The 18,202-nt window shown below is 38.6% G+C and overlaps 1 protein-coding gene and 1 long non-coding RNA gene across 2 annotated transcripts in view; both read right to left on the reverse strand.

Moving 5' to 3' along the window:
• Window positions 1-1,982, reverse strand: part of LOC129927177 (uncharacterized) — a 21,682-nt gene extending 19,700 nt beyond the window's left edge. Inside the window, exon 1 of the long non-coding RNA XR_008778777.1 lies at window positions 1,919-1,982. This is a non-coding gene — a long non-coding RNA (uncharacterized LOC129927177). The remainder of the gene's footprint in view (window positions 1-1,918) is intronic.
• A 326-nt stretch (window positions 1,983-2,308) lies between these two features.
• The window catches only part of LOC106069932 (thyrotropin-releasing hormone receptor-like), a 36,923-nt gene continuing 21,029 nt past the window's right edge, over window positions 2,309-18,202 (reverse strand). The window contains exons 2-4 of the mRNA XM_056034404.1: window positions 16,693-16,937; window positions 2,560-2,796; window positions 2,309-2,452 (exon numbers count right to left, since the gene is read on the reverse strand). Coding sequence (XP_055890379.1) covers window positions 2,309-2,452; window positions 2,560-2,796; window positions 16,693-16,937 — 626 coding nt within the window. The remainder of the gene's footprint in view (window positions 2,453-2,559; window positions 2,797-16,692; window positions 16,938-18,202) is intronic.

The raw sequence follows: 18,202 nt of genomic DNA on the forward strand, positions 1-18,202 counted from the left end.
GTTTTTTTTTATTTTTGTAAATACAGCTTCTGACACGCATAACATTTTTAACCATTTCACTAGAAAGAGTTTCAATTTTCAGCAAAAAACCTGTTTTCTTGCTTTCTTGCCTGGATAAATGGGAAAGCTGCTTTTGAAAAGATTTAGCATGCACTTACATTTCATATGGAAACAACCCATGACAATGGTCGTTGTGAGAAACATGAAATATCTGTCTTCCACTCTTCATTAGAAAGATTAGTAACTGTGACCTAGAATTAGGATAGGTCATAAGACCAGTGACTTCTGCTGTACTGGCAAGTTAGTCTAGTGATAACTTGTGGTCCCAAATTATACTACCCAGGCTATTAATTATAACCTCTAGATATATAAGTACAAGTAATAACTTTGAGATTTCAGTACAACTAATAAAGAGTTTATTAAGGAACAAAAGAAAAAGATCATTTAAAGAAAATGGGCATAAGGGCCAACAAAGGCAAGTCAAATAATGAAGAAAAAATCAAAATAGTTGGGCCGGTTCAGTTCAACATAATCATAGAACTGCCATCACAGAGGCACAATAGTGTCTCAGCTCAAAACAAACAATGCATTACAATAATATACTACAGGTCCTAATAGTCAAATGACTGTCATCCATGAGACACACAACTGTCTCGTATCGAGACCAAAAGTTTGTCTTTAACATACTATACGACCCAAAAATCTGGTCTTTATAAAAAAAAAAACACATACAGGAAAGGATAAGAGACTAAGTAGACATAATATTTACATCAACCAACTTATTAACAACAAATAAATAAAGTCTACTTAGCTCGTTAGTGAAAGATACATTCCCATAAAGTGGCACACTCCTCTTGATTAACACAGTCAGAGCAGAACAACACAGTCAGAGCAGAACAACAAAACTATTATATAAACATTAGGGAGATTTAGTTCACAATAATGTACAGACTGTACTACAGTGGTCAGCTCAAAGACTCAAGAGGAAGTGGCAATTGTACACAGTTAACAGACTTAAATCAAGTAATAAAGGGGACTAACTCTAATAAAAAAATAAAGGTAGCCACCCTTATTGTCCCTCTTGTCACAGTAACAAAGTCACATATTTTATATTCTCATTACATTACCCATGCTAAGCCAGGGGTTACATCGGAATATTTTGATTGTAAATCTTCAAGTACTTTTCGGAACTGCCTGTGGTTAAGACACTACTTCTGATTAGCCTGATTACTAATTATGGTTGTTTTAAGCAGCTTAAAGGCACATTCCTCGTCCCATATGCTAGGACAAATTTGTACAAGTGCTCCTTCTTCCCTAGTGCAATTAGAACATGGAATGGGTTGCCTGAGCTAGCCAGGAAAACCAGTGGCTTGGCAGAATTTAAGTCATTGTTTAATATGCATGACTGAATGCATGACGCGTAGGACGTAATCATCTTCTTTTTTTGAAGTAACGTCTGTATTATATAAGATAAGAAAGATAAGCTTTGTGCAAACTTTCCTGTTTAGAATTTAGGTTAGGGTTGAAAAAAAAACAACAACCCACTTTACTTCTTATAACTACTTTACAAAACAACATCTTGTTTCAACTTTTTTGAAAATTTTTACATTTTTTGTAGCGTTAAAAGATCTCCATGTCCAGTCTAGATATAATATATATAGGTCTGTGATCATTACTTTTCAAAGACAGAAAAGAGTGAGTTTCCAATATTCACGGCGACTTCCCTTTCAGCTTGAAAAAAAAAAGTGTTACGTACATATCGCTCGGATACGACTTTGACTTTGTTTTCCATTCTAGGTAATATATATATATAGGTCTGTTTGCAAATATGGTGCGCACGGCACACGCTCCTACTGCATGCACTATGTGGGTGGGGGTGTGCAGGACGGCGTTTATAACACCACAATGTCATACTTACAGCAGTTCAACAGATTTCTAAAAGCCCGCTTAAACTTGTCTGACAAGATGTTGTACAGGACAGGAGTCTATAACACCCACAATGTCATACTTACAGCAGTTCAGATTTCTAAAAGCCCGCTTGAACTTGTCTGACAAAATATTGTACAGGACAGGAGTGTATAACACCCACAATGTTATACTTACAGCAGTTCAACAGATTTCTAAAAGCCCGCTTAAACTTGTCTGACAAGATGTTGTACAGGACAGGAGTGTATAACACCCACAATGTCATACTTACAGCAGTTCAACAGATTTCTAAAAGCCCGCTTAAACTTGTCTGACAAGATATTGTACAGGACAGGAGTGTATAACACCCACAATGTCATACTTACAGCAGTTCAACAGATTTCTAAAAGCCCGCTTGAACTTGTCTGACAAGATATTGTACAGGACAGGAGTGTATAACACCCACAATGTCATACTTACAGCAGTTCAACAGATTTCTAAAAGCCCGCTTAAACTTGTCTGACAAGATATTGTACAGGACAGGAGTCTATAACACCCACAATGTCATACTTACAGCAGTTCAACAGATTTCTAAAAGCCCGCTTAAACTTGTCTGACAAGATGTTGTACAGGACAGGAGTGTATAACACCCACAATGTCATACTTACAGCAGTTCAACAGATTTCTAAAAGCCCGCTTGAACTTGTCTGACAAGATGTTGTACAGGACAGGGTTGATGGCACAGTTGACGTAGATCATGGTCCTGGCGAACAGCAGGAACCACATGTCGTGGTAGGGCGTGCTGGCGAAGCTGTTGTAGACCACCATCACCCTGTAGGGCATCCACAGCGAGGCGAAGGTGACTACCACCACGACCAACATGCGGACCACCTGTGAAGAGAGAGAGACCATTAGGAGAGATGGTGAGTCACATGTAGAGATAGGTAAACGTGTTTGACTCAAGAGACTGACTTATTAATAGCTTTCAACAGTACAGAACAAGGAAAAGAAAAGGTGGCTGGGCTATTAACATATTAGGAATACTCAGAAAGACACAAAGATAAAGGCACATTCCTCGTTCCATATGCTAGGACAAATTTGTACAAATGCTCCTTCTTCCCTCGTGCTATTAGAGCCTGAGCTAGCCAGGACAACAAATTTTGGCAGAATTTATGTCATTGGTTACATTCATGACTAGAGGCACGACGCGTAGGACGTAGTCATCTATTTATATTTTTTTTTGAAGTAACGTCTGTATTATATAAGATAAGAAAAGAAGGAGCAGATAGGAAGTTTTTAAACAAATTTCGGTCTTAGATATTATCGAGAAACAGTTCATAGACCAAAGTTATTTATACTTTGCTATTTGTTATCTGCGACTGTCAACTATATTCTGTCAGGTGTAAAACTATAGCCCTTTTAAACAAATTTGTAATTTACACACAACTGTCTTGAAGCCAATAAATTATCCATCCAATAAACACTGTAATAATTTACCCTACAGATTTAATTATTAGCATCTATGTAATAGATATAATCATATACTAGTAATCCTGACAGACAAATCTAGAAAACGTGTCAAGTTGTCAACAATTTTTCTCTCTCTTCTTTCTGACAACGTGTTGCGCAAGGGCTAACGTTATTGCCAACTAGAATAGAAATGCCAGACAAGTGGTCAGCAGGGAGCGAATCAAGCTTACACTCCCAGATACAATGAATCCCCCAAAAATTGCCAAAAGTTTTAAAATTGTTTAGATAACTTGTCATTCCAAAGTTGGTTACAGATTATGTCAATTGTAGCTCGATGTGTGCAGTAGCCATGCGAGAGTCAGAGGTCAGAGGTTGACCCTACTGGCCAGACTACCACAGGGTTCAATAACTAGATGACAGATTGGAAGTATGGCTTGCCAGTTAGTTTCAGCTGCAGAAAGGCACTAAATCTCTGCTTCTACTCCCACGTACCCACAATGAATCCAAAAAATGTCCAAAGTTTTAAAATTGTTTAGATAACTTGTCATTCCAAAGTTGGTTACACATTGTGTCAAGTTAAACTCGATGTGTGCAGTAGCCATGCAAGAGCGCGTGTGTAGGTCAGAGGTCAGAGGTTGACCCTACCGGCCAGACTCCCAAAGGGTTCAATAACTAGATGACAGATTGAAAATTATTTTATGGCTTGCCAGTTAGTTTCAGCTCCATAAAGGCACTAGATCAGGGGTTCTCAACCTTTTAAGCTCGGCGACCCCTTTTTACAATCTCCCACTCTGCCGCGACCCCCCCCCCCCCCCCAGACACACACAGCAATAGAAGAATAGAGAATAACAATCCTTATTTTTGATGGTCTTAGGCGACCCGTGGAAAATCGTCAATCGACCCCCAAGGGGGTCGCGACCCACAGGCTGAGAACCCCTGCACTAGATCTATGCTTCCGCTCCCACATACCCACAAAAGGGATTGAACCACAGTGCACTGAGTACGCAATGAGCATACACGTTGCGCTAAACAAAACCAATCAATACAAATATTTACAGTCTTAAACATGAATTATCATTAGTCTAGAATAGTCTAGATCTACTAAAAATGTATTATATTATGGATTAGAAATAATGGATGCAAGTTCCCTCGATATAAACTTTGCCTTGTAAATAACAATTTAAAATAAATATTACACGTATTTTTACAAAGCTTATATAAGCTCACTCTGTCTGTCTGATAAAATGTGTGTACACATTGTTTCTCTCACATCCATTCTCGGATCAAGTTGAAACTTCACACAATTATACACTGGCGCGGTGGTAGAGTGGTTAAGCGCTTGGCTTCCGAACCTGAGGTCCTGGGTTCGAATCCCGGTGAAGACTGGGATTTTGAATTTCGGGTCCACCCAACTCTAATCGGTACCTGACTTTAGTTGGGGAAAGTAAAGGCGGTTGGTCGTTGTGCTGGCCACATAACACTCTGCTCGATAACCGTTGGCCAAAGAAACATGACCCATCATCTGCAAGGTCTGAAAGGGGAAACTTTACTTATAGACAAGGCATGAATCAATAAATAAGCAACCAATTAGACAGTTAATTACTGGTAATTAATTGTTTTGTTTGATAACAACTAGGGAAAATCCTTCAGTATTCACATATATGGCTAAAATTGTTGGGTTTAGTCCCCTGAAATAATTATTAACGCTATTTCTCACTCACATAATCTCCTAAACAGTTTGATACTTTAAACAACTAATTATTGTCGATAAAAAACATAAATCAAACAAAAATATCCAACAAGTCAAAATTTCTCTCCTAATTAACGATACCACTGTTTACTTTGAGCATTTACTTAAATTAATTTTCGGGTTTATGAACTTGAATTTGTGTCATATAAAGTAGATATGCATTCTCCTATAATTCTGATTACGAACAGGAATGTTATAGAAATTTAATTATAACAGGTTAGAATGTACAAATGTGAAAAATGAAGGGCTAAATTCAGAACTTGGAAAATAATTACGGAGATAAAGAGTTAATTATTGGTGGTAATTAATTAGTTTGTTCGATATTGAATAAGGTAAAATAAATTGTACATTATTGATAGCTATAGTTTTAAGGGCGGAGTTCTTCCCCTTTAGATAAGTTTTGTTTTTTGTTTTTTTTTTTAATTTTTCTGTGAGTCTCAACTTGCCCAGGGCATCAGCGGCTCCAGGAACGTTAATGGCAATCAATACATTGTTCAAATTTGCAAAGCAACAGTTAAGTGCAGACATACTCACACGCACACACCGCCCCTTCTCCCTCACAACCCCCCCCCCCTCAAGCAGATTTATGTTATAAGACTAGCCTTCCCTAGAAGAAGTATATACATGGGAAGCGTGGTCGAGAGTCTAAGTGCGCTTGAACTTGGCTTGTCTTGGCTACCTAGAAGGGGGCTCGAAGTTCGACACCCGACTCGGGCAGAGTTGCGTTTACTGAGCGCCTAAAGGCAGCACGGAAAACCAACTCCTAGATACCCCCTCCCCCCCCACCACCGGTCCACAAATGAGATTGGACCAAAAGCGCTCTGAGCATGCTATAAGTGCATGAAAGTAGCGCTATATAAAAGCTATAATAATAATAATAATGTATAAGAAATCTAAGCTGGTGCCATTAATTGGTTTATAATATATATATATAGTTCGTCCATCGTGGTTCGATGATGACCACTTTGTCATCCAGGGGGGGACTGAGGGCTTTGCACTGGGGTTTTATGCCTCCTCATGTGGCTGGTGAGACCTATGTGAGCCCGGAATGTTCGGCCGCACACTGGGCAGGTTATTCCAGCTGGAGCTAGTGTCGTTTGCCTTGCTTTTCTTCTCTGGCGTTTTTCTTCTGCCAGTGGGCACACTGGAAGCCGTAGCTGCAACCCTGCACACAGGCCATATGGTCGTTCCCCACTGACACAGAGCAGCAGTGGAGTCCGGCAGCCCCCCTGAGTGGCTGAGCAGCCCTATTTAGGAGTTCACTGCTCACCTCCATAGCATGAGGACAGGGCTAGAAAAAAGGTGCCCCAAAAAAATAGCCTGCTCAAAACTAACCTAGCCAGCCTTCCGCAGTTGGCGGGAACTCAAGCGGTCGAAATTCAAAGAAAAAGACGAGGATAGTTCCTCTTACCATAGGCACACTACTTGACAACGACACATCTGGTTTATAATTTAAATGCTTTTCTATCTGGCTAGATTTACGAGACAAACTAAACGATGGTGGTATTAGATTTTCTAAACGAGTTTTATGACGACAATAATGGCACAAAGAAAAAAAAACAGCAACCCTACATAAACTAAATAAAGGACACAATAACTTATCTGGTAATTGAAAAATCATAAATCTCTGCCACAGACATAAAGCTAAAGATTTAAATTTAATTATTGCTTTAACATTAAGAATAGACTTTACTGGAAATTTTTGCTAGGGAAGACTAATAATAATAATAATAATTATAGTAATTATAGAACCAAACAAGCAAAATAAAACAAATATTTAAAAATACAACAGCAAAAAAGTTTATCTAAAGGGAAAGAACTCCGTCCTTAAAACTATTACTACCAATGATGTGCTCGTTATTTCTCATTATTCGATAGGAAAAAAAAATAAATTAATCACCAACACTTAATTGACTAATTGAGTATTTTTTTTTTATTGATTCGTGTTTTGTCAGGTCCAATAAATAATTTTTTTAAAGTCTCAACTTGACTTGAGAATGCGTGAGGGAGAAATGGCAACTATTTAAGGGGACTAAACCCAACACATTTAGCCAGATCTGTGAATACTGAAGGATTAGTCTCCCTAGTTGCTACTAAACAAATTAAGGAATTACCAGTAATTTATTGTCTAATAGGTTATTTTTTGCCTTCTATTTTTTATATGGATTCGTGTCTTGTCTACGTCAATGAATAATCGTGCAAAGTTTCAGCTTGCTCTGAGATTGGGTGTGGGAGTAATAACGTGTACACATTTTTTACCAGACAGACAGACAGAGTTGATATAAACTTTGTAAAAATAAGTGAAATATTTTTTAAAGTTGTCTGTATTTTCATAAGCCATGAGACATGACCCATGCCTATAAAACAGCTGTTACAAGATATTGTACAATTGTCTAGGGTGTGTCATGCGCTCTGGGCTGCATTTCGGTGGTATCAATTGTCCCGGGTTCGAACCCTACCATCTCCCGTCGTCCTGCGAAAGGTTTGGACTAGAATGTAATTATCCTCAAATCTGAATAAACACCCGAAGCGTAAAACCAACATTAGTCTAAAGGCTTGGGTTCAAGTCCGAAGGTGAACGAGGAATACAGTCTATAATATGTCTACAGAATTCAACATACAGTTGGCTGTTAAGATGGACAAAGTCTCAGAACCAAATAGAAGGATTCGTGTGGAGCAGCGGTTCTCAACCTTTTAAGCTTGGCGACCCCTTTTTACAATATACCACTCTGCCGCGACCCCCCCCCCCCCCCTTAATAGACACACACAGCAATAGAAGAATAGACAATAACAATCCTTTTTTTTTTGATGGTCTTAGGCGACCCCTGGCAAATCGTCAATCGAACCCCCAAGGGGGGTCGCGACCCACAGGTTGAGAACCCCTGGTGTGGAGCTACGTGGAAGGGAGTGTGTGTGTGTGTGTGTGGGGGGGGTAACAACAGAGAATGTCATAACGACCTCTCAGTGTGTCTTCCTTGTTGGTGATATTCGATAGTGCATCAGAAAGACAGACCAGGTCAGAGGTCAGAGTGCAACAAAACTGGACCAAGAAGGTGGACAATAGATCATTAGGACGGAGATAACTGACCGCAAGAGATGACAGGAAGGAAAGGAAGATAATTTAGGACGACAGGGAAGATATATAAAACATAATAAACGTTATCTTTTTGTTACTCCTATCCCCTGCCGTTCCATTTATTTCTGCTCAAACGTAGACTGTAGTCAAGAAGAAATAAGATATAAAATAGGTGATAGATCTTTCTTTAATTAGTCTTTTTTGAAAATAACAAAACAGGAGAAACTAGCTACGGACACGACATAGAGCCTCTTATAGCCAGTGGTCTACATGTCCGCCTTCCAGTCTAGACATAAGGAACTGACCCTTAATGCAGAGGAGAGGTGAAGAGAGAGGGTGGGGGGGGGGGAGAAACATAGAAAATTAAAGAGAAAAAAGAAAAGAGAAAGAGAAGAAAAGAGAAAAAGATGAAAAGAGAAAAAAAAAGAAAAGTGAATGAGAAGGAAAAAGAATAGAAAAAAAAAGAGAAAGAAAAGAGAAAGAGAAGAAAAGAGAAAGAAGAAAAGAAATAGAAGAAAAAAAAAAAGAAGAAAAAAAAAGGACACAACTAACACTACACACCTGTGTGACTTCTCTTGGCATATAGTAAGACCTAAGCCTGATACACATAATCTCAATATTTGGGTTTGACTTTCAGCACTATCCGCTACCCACATTTGTTGACTTCCCACAACATCTTGTTCTGCATTTGTTGTATGACAGTGTGAATCTCAACAATGGCGCTGAATTAAACTTCAAAATCGTCAACTAAATATAGGTTACAAGGAGAAGAATAAAACTTTGATTCCGCAGTTCTAAAACGTGCAATCAAATCAACGTCACCTTTCAGAAGACCTAGCGTATCAACACTACCTTTATTTTCTTTACACCGGATTCACCAAAAGGCTTGCTATATATAGCTTTTCCACCATGTACGGAAATCTCCAATAGATGTTACATTTACTTAGGTCAACTCAGGAATCAAGGATTCCAACTTGAGGCACGTTTCAGAAAAAATCATATCAAGGCGAACGCTCGTAATAAATTTTGCTGAACTGGGGGTCCCGAGTTTGAATCCTGGTGAAGACTGGGATTTTTAATGTCGGGATCTTTGGGCGCCTCTTAGTCCAGCCAGCTCTAATGGGTACCTGACATTAGTTTGGGAAAAGTAAAGGCGGTTGGTCGTTGTGCTGGCCACATGATACCCTCGTAAACCGTAGGCCACATAGACAGATGACCTTTACGTTATTTCTCCTATAGACCAAAAGGTCTGAAAAGGGAACTTTTTTCCCTTTTACACCAATCTGCTCACTCTATCGTCTTACCGTGTCAAAGTAAAGTTCCCCTTTCAGACCTTGTCATCTATGGGGCAGATAATGTTAAGGTCATCTGTTTCTGTGGCCAGCAGGCCAGCATAACGACCAACCGTTTTAACTGTGTAAGGACCTTATATTGGAAATGGGTGCGTTCAGTGGTACGTGTTGCCAATGGACCTCATTCACCAATCGCATACAAACAACATTTAGTCACGTGATCTTATTGCTAAAACAACGAAAAAAAAACTGTCACGTGACAACCATCATGAATTAAACATGAGATTGTAAATTATATAGAAGAGATAGAGCACCACGTGGCTAAATGTTGTTTGTTTACGATTTTTGACGTGGCTAAATGTTGTTTGTTTACGATTGGTGAATGAGGTCCTTTGTACAGTACTGGCTGTAATTATTAGACATTAAAAAAGTTACTTTATTTTGGAGCTCTGAGTTGTCAAGTTTTTTTGAGTTCGTTGTGTCACGTGGTGCAGTGTTTGCAGAGAGCATGGATAGAGAGACTCGTTACACTAATTGGAAAAGGTACAACGGTCAAACCAGAGTTTTCCCCCATTAGCTAATATTTTTTGTCCCCAAAGGTTTTTTTACTGTCTGTTGTGACACGGTTACTATGTGTGGTCAACCGTGACACACGGTCAAGTCTTGGGTATCGGCGTGACCTCTGTGACCCCTATGTCGAAGGCGCGGATATCGGAGAGTTAGGGGACTTGCGGGAAGTGACGGGTGCGTTGAAAAAATATGCAGAAGGAAGTCATCTAGTGGATTTGGTTATCTGTAGCGAATGTTAGCCTTGTACATATGTTATGTTTGAATGCTTCACAATAAAAGGCAGTTTATACTTAAAAGGACTTGTTTCTTCACACTGTCAAATTTCCAAGTAAACTGTTAGAGTCGTTTTCGATATCCGTGTCCATCCCCCACCCAACCACGTTGAGTTTTTTTTTTTTTTTTTGAACGAATGAAAAAATTTGCAAGTTGATTGGGAGGTAATGTCGAAACTATTGGACTTCATTCACCAATCGTAAACAAACGACTCTTTAAGTTACCTGCTTCCCCCCTCTTTTCTAGACAAACTTGCGATCTAATTCGAATTAAATATGGATATCACGTGACCATACTTTTTTGGTGTCTTATCTTATCTATGGACATCACGAGGCCATTCGTTTTGGGGAATGAGGCCCATTAAAAAAATACAGACGATTATTTCTCAATACAAGCAAGCTATTAGGCACATTTTTTTTAAAGCGTAATACACACACACACACAAACACACACACAGAGATAGATAGATAGAGAGAGAGAGAGAGAGAGAGAGAGAGGGAGAGAGAGAGGGAGAAAGAGAGAAACAGAGAGAGAGAGAGGGAGAAAGAGAGAAACAGAGAGAGAGAGAGAGAGAGAGGGGGGGAGAGAGGGAGAGAGAGAGAGAGAAACAGAGAGAGAGAGAGAGAGAGAGGGAGAGAGAGAGGGAGAGAGAGGGAGAGAGAGAGTGAGAGAGAGGGAGAGAGAGGGAGAGAGAGAGGGAGAGAGAGAGGGAGAGAGAGTGAGAGAGAGGGAGAGAGAGGGAGAGAGAGAGGGAGAGAGAGTGAGAGAGAGGGAGAGAGAAAGGGAGAGAGAGAGAGGGGGAGAGAGAGAGGGGGGAGAGAGAGAGAGACCAGAACGATGTCTAATATACAACTTTTTTCTCTCGTTGAGTAGTCACGTGACGTCCACACACGTGACATGGAAAGTCCAATTAAGCTCATGAGAAAGTGCTACCAATGTACAGACAACTAACTATCTTTCTTTTCTTATGAAATACAGACGTTACTTGAAACTAGAGAAACATTTTAAAAAACACATTTTTTTAAAAAAGACACTAACTCCATATATACAACTTAAAATACAATAACATATTTTAAAAATTTAAACAAAATTATTTTGTTCAAACAGGGTATCAAATTCGTTATTATTTTGACACCGTCAGTTGCTTGAACGGATCAATCCAGCCAGGAGGAATTCATACTTTTCTCTTATTATTTATTGATATTATCATTATATGGACATCTTGATCTAATACTAGACCTAGAAGTCTTATCTTCTTATCTTATCTTAAACTACAGACAATACTTTAAAAAAAGAAGATAGATACGTCCTACGCATTTCATGTGTCAATCTAGTAATGGATTTTAATCAATGACTTAAACTCTGCCAAGTCGTTGGTTTTCCTGGCTGATTCAGGCAACCCATGTCACTGCTCAATTTTGTGTCTGTTCCAGTTTCTTTATGTTTTCTTGAGTTGAGGGGTCCCAGACAGAGGGCGCTATTATTGGCCTAACTAAAGTAAAATAGCATTTTAATTTTATTTTTCTGTTTGATTTGTAAAAATATTTTGCCCGATTAACAATTTCATCAAAATGGGGATTCCATCATAACTTTTCATTTATTACACCTAGATATTTTGAGTTTTTAGTCTTTTTGACTGCTTTACAAGAAATAAAGTATGTACTTTTTATTTGCTTTAGTTGTTGTTTTTTTTTGTTACATATAAACAGGCAAATATATAAACAGGCAAGCAAATAAACAGATAAACAAATAAACAGATAAACATATAAACAGACAGACATATAAACAGACAGACATATAAACAGACAAACATATAAACAGACAAACTTATAAACAGACAGACATATAAACAGACAGACATATAAACAGACAAACATATAAAAGGCAAAAATTGACTCAGCAGTACATAAGGATCATTCATTGACAAATACAAATTGTGAGCACAAATAATTGGTCCTGGGTAAAAATGTAATTAAAGCCTCGTTTTCAGCTTCCTGAACTGAAATGGTAGACGCGTATTGCGACACGAGGTTGGGAAAGGTGAAGGACGCGGGGGATTCTATCACTTGAAATTCGTCCCAGTTCGTCACCTTACACAACACTCTATGCTGACCATCAGTGGCGTAGCAAAGGGCTGGTTCAGGAGGTGCGGGCCGCACTGGTGAACGTTAGAAAATTAAAAAAAAACGATCCCCCCTTTCAGACCGTGAGATCTATGGGGGCATTATCTTATTAATACAGACGTTAGTTCAATAAAGAAAATGATTACGTCCTGCGCGTCATGCGTCTAGTCATGCATGTTATGGACGACGGTTAGCGAGGGTCTCATGTGTGGCCAGCACAATGACCAAACAGCCTCAATTTCCCCAACTTAAGTCAGGCACATATTAGAGTTGGGTGGACTCCCAAGAGTCTTCAAAAATTCCAAGTCTTCACCAAGATTCGAACTCGTGACAACTCGGTTCAGAAGCCAAGCGCTTGCCACTTTACTGATCAGCTGCTGGTGGGCTTAAGGATCAAGTCTTCCCCCCCCCCCCAAAAAAAACCCACCAAAAAACATCTAGAATTTCAGATTCTAGAGCTGCTCAAAACTTTTGCTATTAAAAGTGAAAAATTGCAGACGTGCTTGGTGTGTGTGTGTGTGTGTATTAGTGATGGGAACTAAACTAACTTTTAAAAGTTAAACTAAAACTAGTTTTCAACTAAAATAAAGAAGTCAAACTATTAGTTTATCACGAATTTCATAAGATAGTTATACTAAACTAAAGAAAGTTAATTGAACTATAAAATTTTTTTTTTTGGGGGGGGGGGGGGGTTGAACTAGACCTATATAGATATAATCATCCGACTGTATGCCTATACGGTTCGATCTTATTCTTTTAACATTCTAGTAATATTTATCTATAATAAAATCAGTATTAAGGAATATGTTTCTTACATAAACGTTAATGCACAATAAAATAAAAAGTCTAAATAAATATGTGTGCTTGTATTTTTGCCTTGAATTAAAACCTTTAGGAAATAATGGTACTCTTTAAAAAACAAATTATATTAACTTATTATATAACAGAAAATCTTACTTATACTGGTAAAGTTTAAAATCTCATTAAATAACATATATTTAGAATTTCAAATTTATATCTAGTATCCAAAGAAATAGAAACGAAATCGTTGGAGTTTTAAGAAACATTTGACCTGTATAACTATTTTATAGTGTAAAATACATACTGGACTAACCATGCCGATGTGCTATTTTCTTGTCTGACCACTAAAAATACAACTAACACTATTGCATAACCGTTAAACGCGCAAGGTAAAAAAAAACTGGGTGATCTTGTCATTATGGACTGCACACTCAGTACGTTTATCTGGCCAGGTTGTTAAAAGCAGTCGGACACACCGTCTATTTACTTTCTGGGCAGGGAGGGTGTGTAACTATTTTAGTGTAAAGATATATCTACGAACATGCTTGACTAGCCACGCCAGTGTGTTATTTTCTTGTCTGACCTCTCCACATTAAGCAAACACTATTGCATAACGTTTAATGCAGGGTAGTCTTACAGTATTATCGACTATTATCTACAATTTTATGGAAACAGTTTAACAGCAAATGCACCGAACGGCGCGGGAGGGTCTAAGTACCGTCTAAGTCAGTAAGAATAGCACATTAGGTTTTTGAAATAAAACATTTTAATAGCAGGAAAATGCACTGTAGATACCTCAGAATTTTGTTGGCTTTCAATATCAGAAATAGTGCTTGGCGGCGGGGGCTTCGCCCCGCGCTGGGGGAGCTCCTAGCGCTCCCCCAGACCCCCTTGCTAGTAATGGCGGGGAATCTACAACTTGTTCACTAACTCATGGAAGAACCTATTCTAGGGCACAATAAACGTCTTCCGAAGTAATGAAGGGTCAGAATGTAATAAAAATTATGTGCACACACACACACATAAATACATATAATTTTTTTTCCCGGTGGGGGGGGGGGAGAAAAAAAGGTAATCGGAAAGAAAGAAAAAGAAAAAAACAACACTTCATTACTACTGAAAATAACAGACTAGGAGGCGCGATGGCTGAGTGGTTAAGCTCTTGGTTTCCGAACCTGGTGTCCTGGGCTCGAATCTCGGTGAAGATTGGGATATTTAGCTTCGGGATTTTTAGGGCGCCCCTGCGTCAACCCATCTCTAATGGGTACCTGACTTTAGTTGGGGGAAAGTAAAGGATTTTGGTCGTTGTGCTGGTCACATGACACCCTGCTCGTTAACCGTTGGCCAAAGAAACAGATGACCTAAATATCATCTTATCTTATATAATACAGACGTTACTTCAAAAAAGAAGATGGTTACGTCCTACGCGTCATGCATTTAGTCATGCATATTAACCAATGACTTAAATTCTGCCAAGTCACTGGTTTTCCTGGCTATCTCAGGCAACCCATTCCATGCTCTAATAGCACTAGGGAAGAAGGAGTATTTGTACACATTTGTCCTAGCATATGGGACGAGGAATGTTCCTTTATCTTTATCATCTGCCCCATACACGGCATGATGTGAAAGGGGAACTAACTACTAAAATACTAACAGACTGACAAAAAAAAAATATCCAGGGATTAAAATATATAATACAAGAAGCTTTTAAGCGTACTGTCTCAAAGGGCATTATAAAATAGAAAAAAAAGTTTGAAATAAAAAAAAAACAAAAAAAAAAATTCCTAGAGATTTTTCTCCGGACATTGAATGAAAGGTGGATATTGAAAGTAGGTCACTTTAATAGTGGCCAGGGAACAGTGATAGATTTGACTAGAGATTTCCATTTTAGTACAGACCAAGTTGCCAAATAAGAAAATGGATGTCTTGGTTACTAGAGAATTTCGTAACTCTAAGAAGTAACAATGTAATCTAAAAACTTTGTAATAATGAAATGGAGAGGGAAGGGTGGGGGGTCAAGAAGTTCCACTACTGAAGCACTCGACTTCCGAAACAAAGATCTCGAGTTTAAATCCAGAAAAAAAAATAGTGCAAAATAATTATTTTTTCAATGCTACATAATAATAATAATAATAATAATAATGGCCGCCGGAAGCTATGGCGTGTTTAAACTAGTCAACGCACGTTCATTTTTTTATCTTCATTTTTGAATTTTGAGGAAATAGAACGGACCCATTGCTTCTTCCAGGACAGCGATGAATATGAAATAAATTAGGCGGTAAATATTATTCACCAATGAGTCGAGTGTTTACTGAGGGTAATTCACAACCTCATGACCAAACACCAGAGGTCGGTCTACTCCCTGACTCGCACCCCACACAATTGAGAGGTGCTGTTGGTGGTAGAACAAGAGGAGCCAAAAGGATCAAATGGACGAGAGAAATGAATATAGACATTATCAAATCGTTCTTCCGTGTAAACATTTGTGATGATAAACCTCTCCCAGGTTATAGGCAAAAACTCTCCCTGGAATTTATCCCTTAACATTCCTAGGAACATCTTCGTTGCCTGTCAGAGGGCGGTACTGCTGCAGACCTGCCACATCACCAGAAAATTCCTCAGTGGAAACTGTTAAAGGGACTACGATGAATTTTGTTTCTCTTTAGCGAAACTCGACCCTGGCAGCGCCAGAGAATGACTACTCGTTCATTACTAACTTAATAAGAATAATACTTCTTAAGAAGTCTCTTGTTGCCTGTCAGAGGGCGGTACTGCTGCAGTTAGTGCTGATGGTGATGTAATCCATATTATATGTGCACTCATTTTTGGCTGTAAATAAATACTTATTTCTACTCCTTCGTTGAGTGTACTTTAATAATTTCTGTATTCTTTTAAGGATTTACAGTTGGGGCATTAATTTACGCCCTTCATACAATAATACCCTCAGTGCATCGAGTCGTTTGTCTATAGTAAGAACTAACCCAAAAGTTCTTTACAAACTCCCTTGGCTATTTTTAGTACTATTGGAAAAGTACTGTTGTTTCTCAAGATGCTTAATGTTCATACAATTAAAACAATATTCACCTTGAAACTAAAGTGGCAAACGCACAGGAGAAAAAAACAAACAGACCATGAAGCTACAAGCCAGTCAGTTTATTTCAACAGTAACATACTTTGTGAAAACAACAACAACAGCAAACCATTTAGCAGGGTGTCATGTGACCAGCACAACAACCGACCGCCTTTACTTTCCTCTACTAATGTCGGGTACCCATTAGAGCGCCCAACGATCCCGAAATAAAAAAAAATCCAAGTCTTCACCAGGATTCGAACCTGGGACCCCCGTTAGGAAGCCAAGCGCTTTACTGCTCAGCCACCGCGCTTCCCCTTATGCCATGTAAAATAACAGAACAATCTTGAGCTAAGGCTTACTTGGACTCGTGAATCCGCCCGCCTCTTTGGCGACCTTCTCTCCTTTGAGTTGTCGTTTTTCCTCATTGCCCTGCTGAGGTAGAGGATCCTCCAGATGAGGAGGTAGAGAACAGTGGCGATGAGGAGTGGAATAACGTAGAAGACAATGAGGTCTATCATGTAGAGGACAACATAGGATGACCTTGCCAACCGGAAGTTACACACGTCCATGAACTCGTTCTCTCCCACGGGTTTCCTTTTAATAACTGAAAAAAAAAATACAAAGAAATGAATAGACAAATAAAAAAGCGTCTATTGGGAATCGGATGCCAATTGTCATGCAAGCTACTAGATTTTTTAATAACTAGTCGACCCGCGGCGTAGCAAACGCCGCTATTTTGCTGGGCCGGCCTTAGGGCAATGCAGCCTATCCGACCGCAGTGGGCCCTGCACTTTCATAGGACACACGCTAATCCTAGGTGTCAATTATTAAAGTAAACCATTTAATAACTTATAAAAGATTTCCCGTGGCCTCACAAATCTCCTGAAATTGCAAAATATATGAAAAAGTTCTGGAAATCTCCGGAAATTATTAACCTCTTTTTGAAAGGTCATACAAATCTCCTGAAATATAGACAAAATTGTCATTTTGGAGTGTCATTCAATAACCAAAAAAAAAACCCGGCATTATACAAAAACCGTAATTGTGGAATCTGGTGAAAGAAGCTTCTCGTGCCTCAAACTAATGAAGAATTACTTGAGTTCAACAATTCTGAAAGATAGATTGAAACAATTGGTAATTCTTGCTATTGAGTGTGATCTATGTAGGAAACAGAATCGTTATGATATACTGTATGACTTCGCTATATGCAAGGCTCGTAAAGTAATTATGTACGTAGTAAATAATGAATGAAATGCAAAGACGAATTTATTTTCTAATATAAACTCTTAATTTTTACTTATTATCCGTATCCCTACCCAAACTGGACCCTGCGCAATCCGTTTCGCGTAGGGCCTCGCAATAGTTAGGTCCGGCCCTACTATCTAGAGATTAGTGAATTCAGGGTAGATTACTTGTTCTCCCCCAGTCCCCTCTTTTTTATTTTTGCCTATGTTAATGGTGTGACATAACTGAAATTCGAGTTGCAGAAATAAAAGAGTGATCTTTCCATTACTTCTCCGTGGTGTCAGGAATGTTTGAGCCATGAAGAGAATGAGAGATATAAATATTTAATTTAGAAAAGCATTATTTTTTTTTAATGTTTATTCAGTACTGAAGAGATTACATTGCCAACAACACATGAGACACTAACATAAGTTTACGGTTTACACAACAGTTCACGTTAAAATTGTTCATAAACTGTCCAAACTTGACGATCACTGGGTTGTCCATTGTCCTAGGTTGTAGACGAACGAAGTTATTGAAATTCTTTCGGAAGGATCTGTCATTATTTCCTATGGAAGCCCAAAGATTCTAAGAAATATAACTATCTTTGTTAGTGCATTACTTTTAAAGAATTAATTTCATACG

Source organism: Biomphalaria glabrata, chromosome 7 (assembly GCF_947242115.1).
Source record: "Biomphalaria glabrata chromosome 7, xgBioGlab47.1, whole genome shotgun sequence".
Lineage (NCBI taxonomy): Eukaryota > Metazoa > Mollusca > Gastropoda > Planorbidae > Biomphalaria > Biomphalaria glabrata.